The sequence below is a fragment of the Salarias fasciatus genome, chromosome 5 (genome assembly GCF_902148845.1).
Source record: "Salarias fasciatus chromosome 5, fSalaFa1.1, whole genome shotgun sequence".
NCBI classification, from domain to species: Eukaryota; Metazoa; Chordata; class Actinopteri; order Blenniiformes; family Blenniidae; genus Salarias; species Salarias fasciatus.
This window is the reverse complement of record NC_043749.1, coordinates 18682324-18698712: the sequence shown is the minus strand read 5'-3', so window position 1 is coordinate 18698712 and position 16389 is coordinate 18682324. Positions and strand designations below refer to the sequence as shown.

At 43.0% G+C, this 16389-nt stretch overlaps 1 protein-coding gene across 1 annotated transcript; it reads left to right on the top strand.

Moving 5' to 3' along the window:
* Positions 1-9779: 9779 nt before the first annotated feature.
* Positions 9780-12100, top strand: LOC115388432 (elastase-1-like). Its single transcript, XM_030091577.1, has 8 exons — positions 9780-9915; positions 10178-10269; positions 10510-10610; positions 10946-11071; positions 11235-11371; positions 11456-11598; positions 11690-11839; positions 12006-12100. Exons 1-8 carry the CDS (start codon positions 9876-9878, stop codon positions 12015-12017), a joined length of 801 nt encoding a protein of 266 aa, XP_029947437.1. The 5' UTR covers positions 9780-9875; the 3' UTR covers positions 12018-12100.
* Positions 12101-16389: the final 4289 nt, after the last annotated feature.

Here is a 16389-nt window from a genome sequence, read left to right as displayed (position 1 = left end):
TTGCAATTTTTTGTGAAAATAAAAGTCACTTGAATCACATAAGTTTTCTAAAAAAACTGCATTAAGAATTACGTATAGGGTTCACTGAGGAGATGCTTACCAAGTTAAACATTGAAGTGACTTTGCTTGAATAATGAGACAAAGCCGGGCAAATATTTTGAGAGCTGCAATGCAGAAGAGCCTAAGCTTGTTCCACTGCTGAGGGGAGAGTGAACTTGAACACACCTGTGCTCTGTGTGGAATTTCAGCTTCACAGTGGTCCCTCGCCGTGGGCTGCCAACAGCGAGGTACTGAGAATGAAGCTCTCAACATCGACTCTGAACTGGCACTAGTTTTTTCATTTGATGCTGGGTTATTTTCCTAATGTGAAAGAAATCAGTAACAATTTTTGTGGCTAATTGTCAGTAATGTGTGACAGTGTATATTATGATAACTGTTTTGGTGCACCCAGCAACATGTTACACTTCTGTGTTGCTTCATTCTAAAGTGTCTTTATTATATTAATTACAATCACTTTTACTGGAGCATATTGAAATAAATGTGTTCAATAAAAATGAAGGGTAGTAGCAGTAATGCACCTAATTGCGTCATGTGTTAATCATTCATGAATTAGTTACGTCTCATATCACACAGTCCCACTGAGCACTTATCAGAAATTATTGCCACAACATTTGATTTCACACCCAGTAAACATTTCTGACAGCTTTGTCTGTTAAACAGACAATAAAGTCTTGTTGTGTTCAGTAGAGTTTGGAAATGTCATTGTTGTTGGCGCTGATGGATCGTATTGTATTTGTATTTTGAAATTAGTTGAAACAATGACTGTCATTACTCATCTGAAGCTTCATGTGTACAGAGGAAAGTCACTCAAGAGCACTTCGAGTATGTAGGTGCCGTGTTTTATTCACCTCCACAAACCTTCAACAAACATCAATCAGTTACCAGTTCTTTAAAATTTAACCTGTTTTGATCAGGTAATGCCAGGTGAGCAATAAACTTCAGTTTAGTGACAGTACAGAACAGCAAATGGTAAGATAACAAGACTGGTTCATACTTTCTCATCGAAACTGAATGTGGTTCTAATTGCAAACACCTGACACTATGTGTAATATATAAGTTAGCCTGATATAGTAGGACACATGACATTTACAAAAAAACAAAACGAAAAAACCTCATGGAAAACAAAAGGTTTGTCTTTATGGCGTTCAGTCTTACAGAGGTAGATAATTCTCTCTCTCCAGTCTCTCCTCTCCCCGGTCTTGTGTCCTCCTTTGCTTTCAGCTCCCACCATGCAGATTGGCTTTTACTTTGGCCAAGGCTGCACGGCGTGCCAAGCAACTCAGAGGGACCTGGCAGGGAATATGAACACACTCCGGGGTCCCATTGACAAGTCTCTTTATTTATCATTCGGCAAGCAGGACACAGAGGCAGCAAGAGGCTCTTGACCCTGATGATTTGAGTCTCTCTCCCATTCACACCTCAAATGGGTTTCCAGGCCACTGTTGTTTTGTCTTGGTGCTGATCCAGTAGATGACTTTGTCAGAAGGTGACAGACAAGGTCCTCACAGACAGATGGTCATTAGATCCAATAATGAGTATCTGCAAGTTCCAGCATAGACAAATGCTTGCTACCTTTGTGGGCAATGATCATTATCAGTGAAGGACTCCTCTATTGACAGCAGGGAGAATTTATTGCTGGAAAGCCAATAACTTCAATTATGCAATGGGGTTTTTATGACGCTGTGCACAAAGATGTATTCTCCCTCAAGCAATACAGGCATGTGTTGCCTCCAAGGGTAATGCTTCTCCACTTGGCCTGCACTCTGCTGCAACATTCATCCTAGATATTCCGATGGCTAATCATGCTGGGGGAAAAAAAATGCTCTGCAGAAAGTTCACAACCCTGCATGAGTCTGTTTTTCGTATAAGCAATTTTCAAATCAAGTCACCAAAGAAAGTACCTGCTACCTTTGCACACTGAAATGGTCATAGTCATTTGGAGAGAAAACAGCTCCTATTACTGTGACTCTCAAGTTTGATGCACACCTGTTCAGCGACAAAGCCTGTCTATTTAGAGCCGCTGCCAACACCCCCTGCCCATCATATCACAAGCCACTGTATGACAGCACCGTGTGGTTAGTTCAGATAAAGAATGTGGCGGGATGCAATTTGTGGATGAAGAGGTAACGTCATCTCAACACTACTATCTCAGCTCCTCTTAGTGTGGTGATTGTGTCTGAACATGGGTTATTCATCTATGTCTCCAGTTCAATACACCATCAGGTCTCTCTCCTGCAAGATTGATTCTCTGCCCCTGGAAGAAAACTTTCAGAATTACCATCCACAAACTTTGCTACACTCAGCCTCGGGCTCGATCCAAGATGAGTGTCATAAGATATTTGGAGAGATGGTAATGCAAGACCTTTAGACTTATTTTGCACTTACTGTGTTGACATTTTGTCAAATCGAGGTGCAGGGCAAAACCAGTGGAATGCCTCAGTTAATGTGGTGTTGCGAATATTTTGGCTCTCAAGCAGATACTGCACAGCTCTGACATCCACAACCACAAGTTTTAGTTGGTAACATAATGACAGCCCTTCTTCATATATTTCATAAGCAAGCCAAGCTGCTGATCTGTGACGTGGCGATGACGTAGTGACAATGCAGTGAGCTCAATATAGCTGCAAAGTTTTGAGTGATTGTCTGCAGCCGAAGCCTTATTATGGGGCAGCAGAGGAATCCCACCTTGGTCCCTTGCACTCAGACGTATTCTCTCATGAGAAGTGCAAAAGAACATTTAAATTAGCCTTAAGCAGGAATTAATCCTAATGACTTCTTTTCATTAACAACTAATTGAATATTCACATTGGAGCCTCACATCGCCTCATTGGTCGCTTCTCTGTATTTCATTGGTGGTCTACTGTGCAGCGTTCAGTTGTGCTTGAGAGGAACACAGAAAGAAACTGTCTTTTTCCTCTGCATGTATGAGATATGAGCTTCACATAATAGGCACCTATTCTATAATAGGACATGAAAGCAATGAGCTTTTATTATGAAAGGAAATGAAATAGCTAGCAGTTACTTTTACTGCTGAACACAGAGTGCTTATAGAGATATTTCCAGTATTGAAATCATTTCAGACTGATTTCCATTAAATTTCAGAAAACAGATTTTTCAAATCTAGTTTTGAAATCAATCCGGTAAAGCTGCTGTTTTTTTTGTCAAAGTAAATTCCAAGAGAGACACTGGTAGTTTTTTGATATAGACATTTTGAGAATCTCTTTTTATGATTTACCAAGCAGCTGCCTGGCCACATGGGCTCCAATCAATAGTTTTAACTCATACTGTTAGCTCTGCAGGACAGAATGAAATACTGAAGCAAAGCTGAGGAGAGCTTCCCAATTCTCGGGAGAATGGATCAGTCTTTATTTTGAATGAAATCAAATGAAAAAGAGTGAGCGTGCGCATCAGGAAAGGCAAACCAATTGGATCTTACATCAAAGCATCTTGTGCCATTTCACCAGTCTGCGTCATTTACCAGCATGGGTTGTGTTAAATTAAACAGAGCCACACTGCGTGTCATCATTCTGTCAGACTTTCCTTTTGGCATGAGCAAACTCTACACTGCAGATCGACAAATAATGTGTGAAGCATCTCTTTTTTTTTTTATTGTATTCATTCAATCACAGAAAGACCATCGTGAGCATCCATACTCTCAGCATTCAAACTTCATTTCCTTGTGCCATTCAAAACGACGGAGGTCCAAGTTAATTTTCTCCTCTCTAACTTCCTCTCATAATGTAGACAGTAGTCATGCATGAAAGTAATATTGCACAGACCAGTGAAGCTCCGAGATTACATTCTATCTCTCAGCGCTGCCAATTGTCGGTGGTGAAACGTGATTGACAGAATACACAATAGATTTAGAAATCCAAGGTTTACTTAATATCAGCACTGTGCTTCTCCAGTTACTCATCATCCTTAAGCTTCAAACGTCCAAATTCCACCACATTAATTCTACTCTGTAACATATCTGACGCCTGTTACCTTTGATTCTTCATCGTGTTGTGGAAAAACAACAAGCACCGTTAATGGTGTGAAAGAATTTAACAATTTATGTGATGGCACATTAGCCTACAAATTAACAAGTTACTCTTATCACATCATACTTATTCATACTGACTGACACTCTTTGAAATGTGCTAATTGATATCCAGCTACTTCCACTGTTTTCCCTCTGAGATATTTTTGCTGACAGCCGATGACAGGCATAAATGTACGCTGTAATTGCAGCCTACTTTGCAAAACAGTTGTATACAGCTGTTTTGAGGTGAGGAGAAAACTCTCCTCACCGATGGTTGTTTTAATTAGATTTATGCATGTAACACTGACTGCCAGTCAAAATGCTGCACTTACAATTACATTAGATTTTTTTAATTCCCCTGTTTGTGATGCATTGCACATTTTTGTTAAAAGGTTAATAATGAATGACGCAAACTTGGCAGCATTGCCTCTTGGAGGCCGCGTAATGACACTGCTTCTGGAACGCCAAGCGTGTCAAGGATAAAGCAACATGGTAGGTCAGTTTTTAATCACCTTTCCTTTTCCCTCTATCAGTCAATGGAGAAAGCTTGGAGCTGCAGACTCCTTTTCCACTCCAGTAGACCCGATCGCCGCTGCAACCCAGGGCCGGGACCTGACAGCACAGCAGCTGAGACCAAGAGCAGAGGGGAGAGGGGAGAAGGCAGAGGTGGAAGCGGTAGCAGTAGCGGAAGCAAGTCGCTGCTGGACGGAGATAGATGAACAATACTCCACAGGATCAATCAGACTCTCGTAGCCACGGCAGATCATCTTTCCCGAGCAGCGTGCTGCTGCAGCACTGTCTTGTCCCAACCCCCAGAAACTGCATCACCCCACTGCCTATATGGAGGATTTTTTTTTTCCCAGACACATAAAGAGAAATTGACTGTAAAAAGGAGAAAGGAAACATGAGCAGGAAAATGAACTGATGAGAGCGCGGGCATGTTTTGGGGGGTGGGGTGCGGGGTTAGGTAGTGAGAGGATGTATCGATTGTTTTCACTTTGGTGTAATTGCAATTAAAGGTTGTAAACAGCCCAGTGGATCATTTTCACTGCAGTCACCAAGCAGGATGCACGGCTGTACTGATGCATCCAAACACATTCCTCTGTCCAGCAGGGGAAATGAATACACACACCGTCAGCCCCTGTAGACTGCCTGCACATTAGTCCCACTCCACACACACTTCACACACACTTCATATGATTATGGGTCAGATACAGATGAAGAAAAACTTTGCACTTGTATACATATCAAAATTTCCCTTTTTGCTCTTTTGAACTTATAAAAAATTTCTTTCTGGTATTATTGAAGGTTCTGTTACTGAGCTTCACCCAATATTTTTCAACCGCCAGCTTGTTGTGCCACGCAGTTCCTCGCCACGGTCAAGAGAGCCTTGGAGACAAACACAAAGCAGCTCTTGTGAAATCATAGGGTGTCAGGTTGCAATATTTGTTGTTTTTTTCTGAGACAGTGCAGGACTCTTGTGCAACATTGGCTCATGGACAGAGACAGAAACAAAAAAAGCAAATTGTCAATGTGGAGGAATGAAGGACTCAAACGGATCGAGGAAAAGATAGAGATACAAAAAAGGCAATATTTGGGTTTCCAAGCAAAAAGCACCACAGGGGTCAAAGCCTAAACTTTGCTCTATGCAGCGTTCATTAACATGCATCGGCTTCTTTAGGATTTATTACTTAACCAACTCTGCAAACATAAATGATGCATGAAAATATTGGAAATGCACATATACTAGTTTTTGTATAGGAAGTAAGTCTTGGCTTTTTGGCTGGCTATCGTGGCTGCTGTGGTTCTAGCCTTGGGGGGAAATAAAGATAAGTAATGATAATCATAGTAAAGTGTTTGATTGTGATTTAAAAACTTAAAGTGAGAAGGGTCTCAGTAATGTCACAGTAATGCAAGAACTAAGATAATCTTCTGAAAGCTGGACCATTGTGGCATTTGCTTATGTACTGAGTTTTATCCCTGCAGAGAAATGCTACAAGAACAAGAGCTGAATTCTCGGTTTGGCTTGTTCGCTCATTTCCTGAAGGCGCAGGTGGTATACTTGAATGACATACAGAATAATGTGTTCAGAAGTATGTTATAGCAGTTGTCACCTTGGATTCAGTGGAGAGTGAAGTCGTGCACTCAAACTTATTGTTTTACCCAAGTTTCTGAAATATACATCGGGCAGTGTTTCAGGTAATAATCCGGTTAAGAGCATACAGTCTGAAAGAGCCTTTAGTCACAACATCGATAACAACACTAGGAGACATTGAAACTGAGAAGCAAAACAAAACATACCAGGAATAATCAGAGGTGGGAATGATCAACACGAGGGGATAACAAGACAGTCAGGTGTGACGAAAGGAGAAAAGCTCAATGACAGCACTAAATCGAATAAAACACAAAAAACATGAAGGAACTGACATCGCCTGAGACAATATCACAAGAACAATGTGGGAATTATACACTGGAAGGACAGACTAGAGGAGGCATAAGCCATGAGAACTTATAACAAGGGAAAACACCACAACAGGTCTGGCCGTGACTCCATCTGGGTCATCACTCAGCACCACTGCTTCCAACAATAAGAGTCGCATCACTAAAATCCCGTCTATTGACCATCCGCTTTGACAAGGCCTGCTGCTGAAAGTCTCTACAACTTACACCATAAAAAGAATTTTCCTATTGAATGTCCTTCACTGCAGCAACCAGCATTCTAACCTTAGTCCCCCTCCATCACGGTCAACACTCAATCCGATGCACAACCAAGAGGGTACATTTGTCTTTCCACCATCCACCATCAAAATAAGATATTTTTCTGTTGTTGTTCTACAAAACTTGAAAAAAAAATTTTCACTGTTACTAATATAGAAACTGCCAGAGTCTGTAATTGTCTTATGAACTCCTATGAACACAGCAGAAATAAAAGTGGCACAGTAAACTATGTTACATGAAGCTGTCCTCTTCCTGATCATAACGGTATTGAATAGCAGCATCAATAACTAAATACACTGGAATAATGGCTGTATGTGAACAGTTATGGTCATATAAATGGGGTTTAAATCTCTTAGCTCCTTTTTCAAAATGTTTTTCTAAATAGTGTCACATTGGCATAATCAACATTTACCCAGTGATAACCCTCCCAGACTTTCTATCACAGGCGCAATCAGAGCATCCCATTAATTTTTTTTTTTTTTTTTTTTTTTTTTTTTGGGAACCTCAATTTCCTGCCCGTGTGTGTGAGACATCTTTATGGGAACCAAATCGACTGTTCATTAACGAGAGGAAGCTGTATCAAGAACAAACATCTTTAATTAACACATCCCCAGTACTTCCTGTCTTTGATCTCCCCGTTTGATTTATGCCTCGGCAAGAAAAAGGTTGCGGTGGTGGAGGGGCACGCAAGAAGTTCGGAGGGGACGACGATGCTCTATGAGAAAATAATGACACTGTGGAGCCCCTGTTGATCAGGAAGTCTTGCAGCATTAGAACCTCTTCCCTGTGTCAGGGGGCCGGCTCAATTACCAGTTTTCGCAGTTATCTCTTTAATAGCCTGATAAGGCAATAATCCAAAATCCATACAGTTTTAATGACTTTCTTTCTAATTAAGGACTGTTTTATAAAAGACGGACACATCAGAGGCCCCTTCATTGTCTAAACATCTATTGTTAGGTCTCTCAGAATTCTAAATGTCTTTTAAAAAGTACAATTATATATATTTTACTTAGAGACTTGCTGTGCATAAATCATCAAGTAATCCATCTGTGATTCTGCAGGCCAATGTCAGAGAGGTCAGAGCAAAGTAGAGAAGAGAAATCTTTCACAACTCAGTTCTCACACTGGATTTAAATTCATCCAGTTGGAAAATACTTTTGGATTTTTTTCTAAATCATACATTCAATTATTATTATTATTATTATTATTATTATTATTATTATTATTATTATTATTATTATTGTTATTTTATTTATTTATTTTTTCTTTTTTTAATTCAAGACATTAACTTGTCAAAAAATACTTACATTTACTACTATACTATATTATACTAACATTTTGAAGAGTCACACAGACCAAGACCAAATGTCATGCGAGTTTTATGAAATACAGATGAAATGACATATCTGTCCCTGTGTGGCCAACTGCAGGCGCCATGTTTGTTAGTCTTTAGTCCCCTCTAGTGTTGGCCTGGAACAGTGTCCTGACTGTCCTCACAGTGTGGCCTCATAATCCCAGATCATTCAAAGTAACATTCGCTTTGATTAAATACCAGTTCAACAATAAAACTATTTCTTAGCGAACAATTCAATTCCACATCCCAAAGTGTTCCACTCACTCTGCTTTTTCAAACACAAAAACAAAAGCAGAAACCCAGAAAAATGTGTCATTTTATCAATAGATTCTACTGACCTTTTGTCTTGAAACAAACTGAATTAAGCAATCCTAAATGTCACAGCTTCAAAATAAAATCATGGAAAAAAAAATTACAGTGTTAGAACTTATGACTTCATATTCACATGGCAATAATGGAGAAATTAATCTTTGAATGAATGAATGAATGAATCAATCATTCATTCATTTTCTGCCGCTGCTCCCTTTCGGGGTCGCGGGTGGCTGGAGCCGATCCCAGCTGCTGTGGGCGAAGGCAGGGTACACCCTGGACAGGTCGCCAGTCTGTCGCAGGGCTGACATATATAGAGACAGACAACCATTCACTCACGCATTCATACCTAGGGGCAATTTAGGGTGACCAATTAACCTACCATGCATGTTTTTGGACCGTGGGAGGAAGCCGGAGTACCCGGAGGGAACCCACGCACACACGGGGAGAACATGCAAACTCCACACAGAAAGGCCCCGAGCCCCGGCCGGTATTTGAACCCAGGACCTTCTTGCTGTGAGGCAAGAGCGCTAACCACCACGCCACCGTGCAGCCCCAATCAATCAATTAAATAATTAGAATTAAAATTAAAATGGTTACTTCCAGGTACTGGAACTGTTCCCAACTTCCAAAGATGTTAGCAGTACTTTAAAATTCTGAAAGTAATTACAAAAGTTTTTTTTTTTTTTAATGTACAACAGACTGATCCAGTTGTTCTGTTGTGTCAGGAAACAGAATGATTTACAAGATGTAATTTTCTTTTAGAACTTGTGTATCCAGTTGTGGCACAGCCGCCTGTTTTCCCATGCATTCTTCATATCTCACTCAGGTTCAGATGGACACGTGGTCAAGATCTGACACAAATAATTCTGAGAAATAGCTCAACATTACATCAGACAACTCATGTCAGGACTCCACACTTGAGAGTAATACCAGAAATGTTCATACATGATGTCACAGATGTCACACACACACACACAAAAAAAAACTCTTCTGATTTGGTGACAACTTTGATGATACTCAGCCCATTCAAGGCCAGCCACCTTCTCTTCTGAGTCAAATTTTATTTTTCAGGAAGAAGTTTGAACAAAAGAGATGGAGAATACACTGCCATAAAAATAAGGATTAATATTATCTTCTAAATCCTTCAAGTCAATGAGACTCCTGGCATTCAGTGACAAAGGTATCAAGGAACATTCTTCACTCCGAACTTCATTTTTTTGGTCAGAACGGGAGGTGTATTTTACCTGATAACACTGTGTGAGACTGACCACAGGTGCATGCTTGGATTTAGTTATGGGATGGATAGGAATAGTTAGACTTTTCCACATCAGCTGAAGGTCACATTAAGGTATAAAAGAATGGGAGAGGGAATCGTTCCATGCAGAAAGGTTTCGACACACTGCAGACATGCTCAGGTTTCTGTTGTTGACGAGTCTCGCAGCCTTGGGTAAGAAAATAGCAGCACACATAGTAAAACTATTCATTGTTGATTTGTGTCAGACTCACTTTCTGAAACTATGAGTCACTGTGTTTGTCCCACAGGTTTTGTAGCTTAGTCAAAAAAAAAAAAAAAAAAAGAAAAAGAAAAAGAAATACAGCTACTCTGCTCTCCATACATTCTTCTCGATAGTCAATCCAAAGATTGTTTTCGGAGAATTCTCTGTGTACGCATGTAAAATAAATTCCTTTTTTTAATGTTTTGTAACTAGTGCTGGCTGAGCACCAGCCCGGGTATCTGGAGGAAATGTCCCAGAGAGTGGTCGGAGGTGAGGTGGCCAGCCCCAACTCCTGGCCCTGGCAGGTAAGAACTCCTTCAACTCAGAGTCGAAACGTAAAGCAACATCTGAATATGGCCAAAGGAGAACTGATGATGTTTTCACAGTGTTTTAGCTGTTTCAAACCACTGCAGTTGTCATATATTCACCCTGTCACACATATTTAATCATCATTGAGAGGGACCGCGGACTCAGTGTCTTGCCCAGGGATATGTCATACAGTATTGTGTCAAACCAAAGAGCTTTTGCTTGTGCTGTGTCTTCAGGTCTCTCTTCAGTACCTGTCTGGTGGCAGTTACTACCACACCTGTGGAGGAACCCTGATCAGGGCAAACTGGGTTCTGACCGCCGCTCACTGCGTGGACACGTACGATAATGATTAACCACAAACTCAAACATTTTGCTCTTCTCAGGCTGTGTGAAATCTTTTTCATATTGGAACTTTATCTCTGACACTACTGTTTTTACAGCATTTAGTTTATAGTTTATTCCTGTGGTTCTAAATGTCACAGCTCTTGATCTTATTTAAAACTACCACATGCTGAGGGAATCAATTTACTTGATTGGAAAGGGGAGGGATAAAGTCATCAGAAGAAGTCAATCAAAACATAAACCAAAAAAAAAACAGTTGATTTGATGAGAGTTCAGTGATTGGTGGACATGTTCCGTTGATTTACTTTTTCTTTCTTTGACGTGATGCAGTTCTAGGACTTGGCGTATTCTTCTTGGAGAACATGACCTGTACAGCAACAGCGGCAGGGAGCAGACACTCGGTGTCAGCCAGGTTTACGTCCACTCCAACTGGAACCGCAACAGTGTGTCCAATGGGTGAGGACGCTTCATGTATTTGAACAGTTTTCAGTGCAATTTTCTGAGAAAACATAATTTTTCTTGAATTGGTGTTTTTTTTTTTTTTTTTTTTTTTACTGAATGTGATCATGAAATAGAGATTTTGGTTATAAAATTTCTTGGTGGGGGTTTTCCTTTCCAGATACGACATTGCCCTTCTCAGGCTGTCTTCTTCAGCTTCTCTGAACTCCTACGTCCAGCTTGGCTCTCTGCCTCCTTCTGGTCAGATTCTGCCCCACAACAACCTCTGCTACATCACCGGATGGGGACGCACCTCCAGTAAGTCATTTCATGCCGATATCTACACCCAGACTCACCTTTTGTCAGGCTCAGTGTAAATTAAACACCCCCTTTTTCAAACAGCTGGTGGAAGCCTCTCCGCTCAGCTCAAGGAGGCTTACCTTCCCCTGGTGGACTACAAGACTTGCTCCAGCTCTGGCTGGTGGGGCAGCACCGTGAAGAATACCATGGTGTGCGGAGGAGGTGGTGCTGAGTCTGGATGCAATGTGAGTTCCGGCCAACATAAAAAATGATACAGATGATGAAAGTGGCGACGTGAAAAGTTTCAGCCTTTCAAATATTTCTTTTGTCTCGCAGGGTGACTCTGGCGGTCCTCTGAACTGCCAGTACGGCGGAAAGTACTACGTGCACGGTATTGCCAGCTTTGTGTCTTCATGGGGCTGCAATTATCCCCAGAAGCCTACTGTCTTCACCCGTGTCTCTGCCTACATTGACTGGATTAACTCGGTTTGTACACACTACATGCATATCTGTGACATGTATGAAACAAAAATAATTGGAATCTCTTCATTGTCCATAGTGTCTGTTGAATTTTGTTATGTTATCCTTAAACAGCACATAATTGAACCATTGTGGTTGCATGTGATGCTTAATCACTTGTTCTGCTTCCCAGATCATTAACTAAATGAACGGACCATCCATGAAGGAGCTCAGACACAGAGGCCACGGGAAAAGGTCATCATCTGCTGTGCTAGCTGACTTTTCTGGTCTCACTTCACCAAAATAAACTTCATTCAGTCTTCAGTGGTCCTACTGTCCTGCTCTTTTTAGTAATTACTGAAAGACAAAAAGCATGCTTGTGTTCCTACTGTCATAATTCATGCAGGAAATGAATGCATTTACCTTCAAGGAAAATCAAATTATATGATGTATATGACGAGTTTCCTATGTACCTCAGTGTTGACACAGAGAGCAGAACTGCAGGAAGAGTTGTGGGCGGTGACACAGTGCTGCATCACGCATCCTGGCCTTGGATGATGTAGCATCCAATAGGAAGACACAGTCATGCATCGGTTGTATGAATGTTAAGTCCTATTTTCATCCTGCAGGCGCAATCTGCCACACTCTCCACATACACATAACAGAAGGTCTAACCAACCAAAGTTTGCCAGGAGAGTGTTTCTGATCCACGTAGCTGTTCCTTGACATGTCCAGCTTTATTTGTTATTATTATTATTATTATAACCACCTTCTATGCTTCGTCAACGGGGACAAAGTGACTCCTCTGTATCAACCAAAGGTTTAATTCACTTATTAAAATTAGGGGGACTGTTGGGGTTTGGATTGGTAATTGGGGATAAATTACTAAAGTGTTGATTACCTGGAGTAATTGATTACTTTAAGTAATTTAGATACTCATTAATTTGAGTAAATTGTTATTTACCAATTCATAGCTGCAGGTCATTAACAGTGAATCACCACTAACAATCAATTACGGCGTAATTAACTGTTTAAAGTGAAACACCAAGTAATTTAACCCACTTTCAATTAGTGTTTATCAGAATAAACTGTTAATTATTCGTTAATAATGTCAAATAATCAGCTATTTGGGAATGAGTAGATTACAGAGTGATTTAACCATTAAATCATCGATTAATAAGGTACCAATTACCAATTACCAATTACTGGAAATGGGTAAATTACAGAAAATGAGCTGAGAGAAGTTGTGAATTATGCATTAAATTAACCTGTGGGTTATTTAATCAATATTTCCAGGGCACCACCTCGTTAGAGGAAAATTAATTACCAATGTTCTGTTTCAAAAATGGAAAGGTAATTTAGGTTGGTTGTTGATCTTTGGATAAACAACTGTTAACTCATCAGTGAAGCGTAAAATCGAGTTCAGGCTGTTAAAACCATCAACATTGTCACAAAAAACCAAAAACCACAATGAATCGTCCAGTTCTGTGAATGAGTATTTATTAAAAATGTCAATTCCTAATGAACACATCTAATAACAAATCTGAACACATTGAAATCAAGCAAACAGTGTGTGTGTGTGTGTGTGTGTGTGTGTGTGTGTGTGTGTGTGTGTGTGTGTGTGTGTGTGTGTCTCTGCGTGTGAGTGTGTGTGTGGAGACGCAGCAGGGAGGGGGAGTTTCACCCCTTCTAGAGTACCACCCTGTGTGTGTGTGTGTGTGTGTGTGTGTGTGTGTGTGTGTGTGTGTGTGTGTGTGTGTGTGTGTGTGTGTGTGTGTGTGTGTGTGTGTGGTTGTATGTGGATGTCAGGTACCGTCGGTCTGATGGAGCAGTGAGTATGTGTGGACGTGTGCGTGTCGTGATGGCCGATGCAAACACCGTGAGGGTTTGCAGGAACTCCAGAACCCTGCCAACGGCGCAGGAGCCGGGGTCCACACCCCTCTCCTAGCACTACGACACGAAAAGGCGCCACTGAGACCTGTAGTAAGTCTGATAGTAGAGGGGGCCCTGGCACTCTGGATAGTATACACAACACCTGGGGAGAGATCTCGCCCTGCTAGTCTCACCCTCTCAGCATCCAGACCCGGAGTCTCCTGCCCAAGACCGAGTGGGACCGCAGGGCACCCCCCACTTGGAGTAAAGTGTTGAGTTCGTCTGGGATTGGCCAGGGATCCCCGACCGCCAACTGAACCAGGTCCGGGAACCACCTGGTGCTCAGGTTGTCCGGGGCTACCACCAGAATGTGAAGGCCCTGCAACCGTACCCGGCGGTTTAAGAGGTGGGTTGGAGGGAAGTCGTACAGGAGGCCCAAAAGCCAGACCCTGTGAGCCAAGGCATCTACCCCGTGAGGGGGTTCATCTGACGACCTGAGGGAGAACCAGATTGGGCACTGTGCGCTCTCTGCACTGGCGAAAAGGTCGCTCACCGGTTGGCCGAACCTGCGCCAGATCCGGGTCACCATTCGGGGCGACAGGCACCATTCCTCAGGAAGTGGGCCTCCCCGAGACAATCAGTCTGTGCCAATTGAGTGCGCCTGGCATGTGTTGCGCTTTCAGAGAGGCTAGGTGGCGATCTGCCCACAGCAGAATTACCACCGCCCTGCGAAGGAGGGGGGGTGGGGATGTGGTCTGCCCCCTGCCTGTTCAGGTAGGCTATCACCGTAGTGTTGTCTGACCTGACCAAGACGTGTTTGCCCTGCAGCCTGGGCTGCACCGCAGTCATTTCCAAAACATTGATGTGAGTGGGCATGGAATCCCAGACACCGCCCATTGCGGAGTGGCCTAGAGTACCTCCCCAACCTGCTAGGACGCATCCGTGAACACCTCTATGTGATGCGAGACGCAGCCCATGGGGACTCCTTGCTGGAGAAGAAGTGGGTCCAGCCAGAACAGGAGTTATTTGTGCGCCTGCGGTGGAATCGAGACCTTCCTGTGCCTGTCCCGCACCGAAGATAGACGGAGGCGACTGAACCATTGCTGAAGCCTGCACATATGAAGGAGGCCCGGACACACCATCAGTCCCATCAGAACGGTCCTCACCTGGTGGACCCGGATCACGGGTGACACAACCAGGGTCCGTAGGAGGGACAGGAGTGAGCCCCGCCTCTCCCCTGAGAGGCGAGCCATCATGGACGCTGCATCCAGTTCCAGGCCCAGATACGTCATCTGCTGGGCTGGAAGGAGCGCACTCTTGTCCTCGTTCACCACAAACCCAAGGTGTTAGATGTGGCGTAGAACCTGGTGCCTGTTAGTTGTAACTAAAACCGTTGATAAAGCTGTCAATACTGTGCTTCAAATTAACAGGTTTCCTTGTTAACTGGTGTCTGACTTCCTTTAGCATTTCCTGCTGCTGCTGCGAGAAGCAGCAGATGTTGAAATCAGACTCACAAAAGGTCCGACACAGCTTTTTGTCTGGTTTTTAATATCTATCAGCAACAAGGGACGTGAAAGAAACCCAGCTGCCAATTAATGGGGAAACCACTGGCTCCTCTTCGGTTTCGAGACACTCCTCCTTCGCTAGTTAGCTGCTACGTTCTGGAGCGTGCTGCGGAAAAAGGAAACTTGGTCGTTCATATGAAGGCAGCGGTGACAGTTGGACTAACAAGGCACACAGCAGACACGTGAAGGAAGCGTGGACAATTTGCACAAAGGAACGGCTCTCAGACAGCTGTGAACCGGCTCTCGTCATTCAATTAAAAGAGCTGTTCAAACGAAAGACTCGTTCATTGAATGTCACAGCACAAGCCTCGACTGCCTCCAGTCAGACCTGGGTGGCTCTTTTGGGTTTTCACGTGAAGAAAGAGGCGTTTGGTCCTCAGCTGGGCATCGTCAGGCTGCTGGAGGAGGAGGAGACAGCGGCCCTGCGCAGCTGGGTGTGTAGACGGGGGTTCAGTCCGCTTGAGGGCAGCTTCTGCCCTCCTGCTCCTCCGATGAGGAGAGGGAATCACCAGTGAAAGGGAAAGATGGATCCGTTTCGTCATGTCCCGCCAGCGAGACGGTTCAGGCCTTCATCAAGCAAGCGAGATGGCTCCGCTGTGTCTGGCACACCGTCCTGGTCTGCTAAGTTTGTGGTCAGTTTTAGTATTTATCTTTGTTGTCATTCGCAATGTATCATCTCTACTTGTGTACGATCGCCTAACACTGCTACAAATACGTTACAATATAACCAACTTGGTAAAAATGGTAAATGGACTACACTTATATAGCGCTTTTTCATCTGCATTAGCAGAGACCAAAGCGCTTTACACTGCAGGATCACATTCACCCATTCACACACACATTCACACGCCGGTGGAGGCGGCTGCCATGCAAGGCGCAATCCATCCACCGGATAACTTGCCTGGATGTGCCGAAAATGGACATTCAAACCCGCCGCTGCCGTTCCTAGCCTCTGTGCCAGCCTATCTGTGACGTCCTGTCTGTGCATTGCCTCGCAGCAAGAAGCATAGGAGAGGAGGAAGGAGAGGTGGTGTACAAGTCAAAATAAAAGCTTACTTCACATCCAGTTTAACCGATTCGGGTGATCCAGCCCATCTTAAGGAAATATCCACAGAATACGGAGGATTGGATCCACATCGG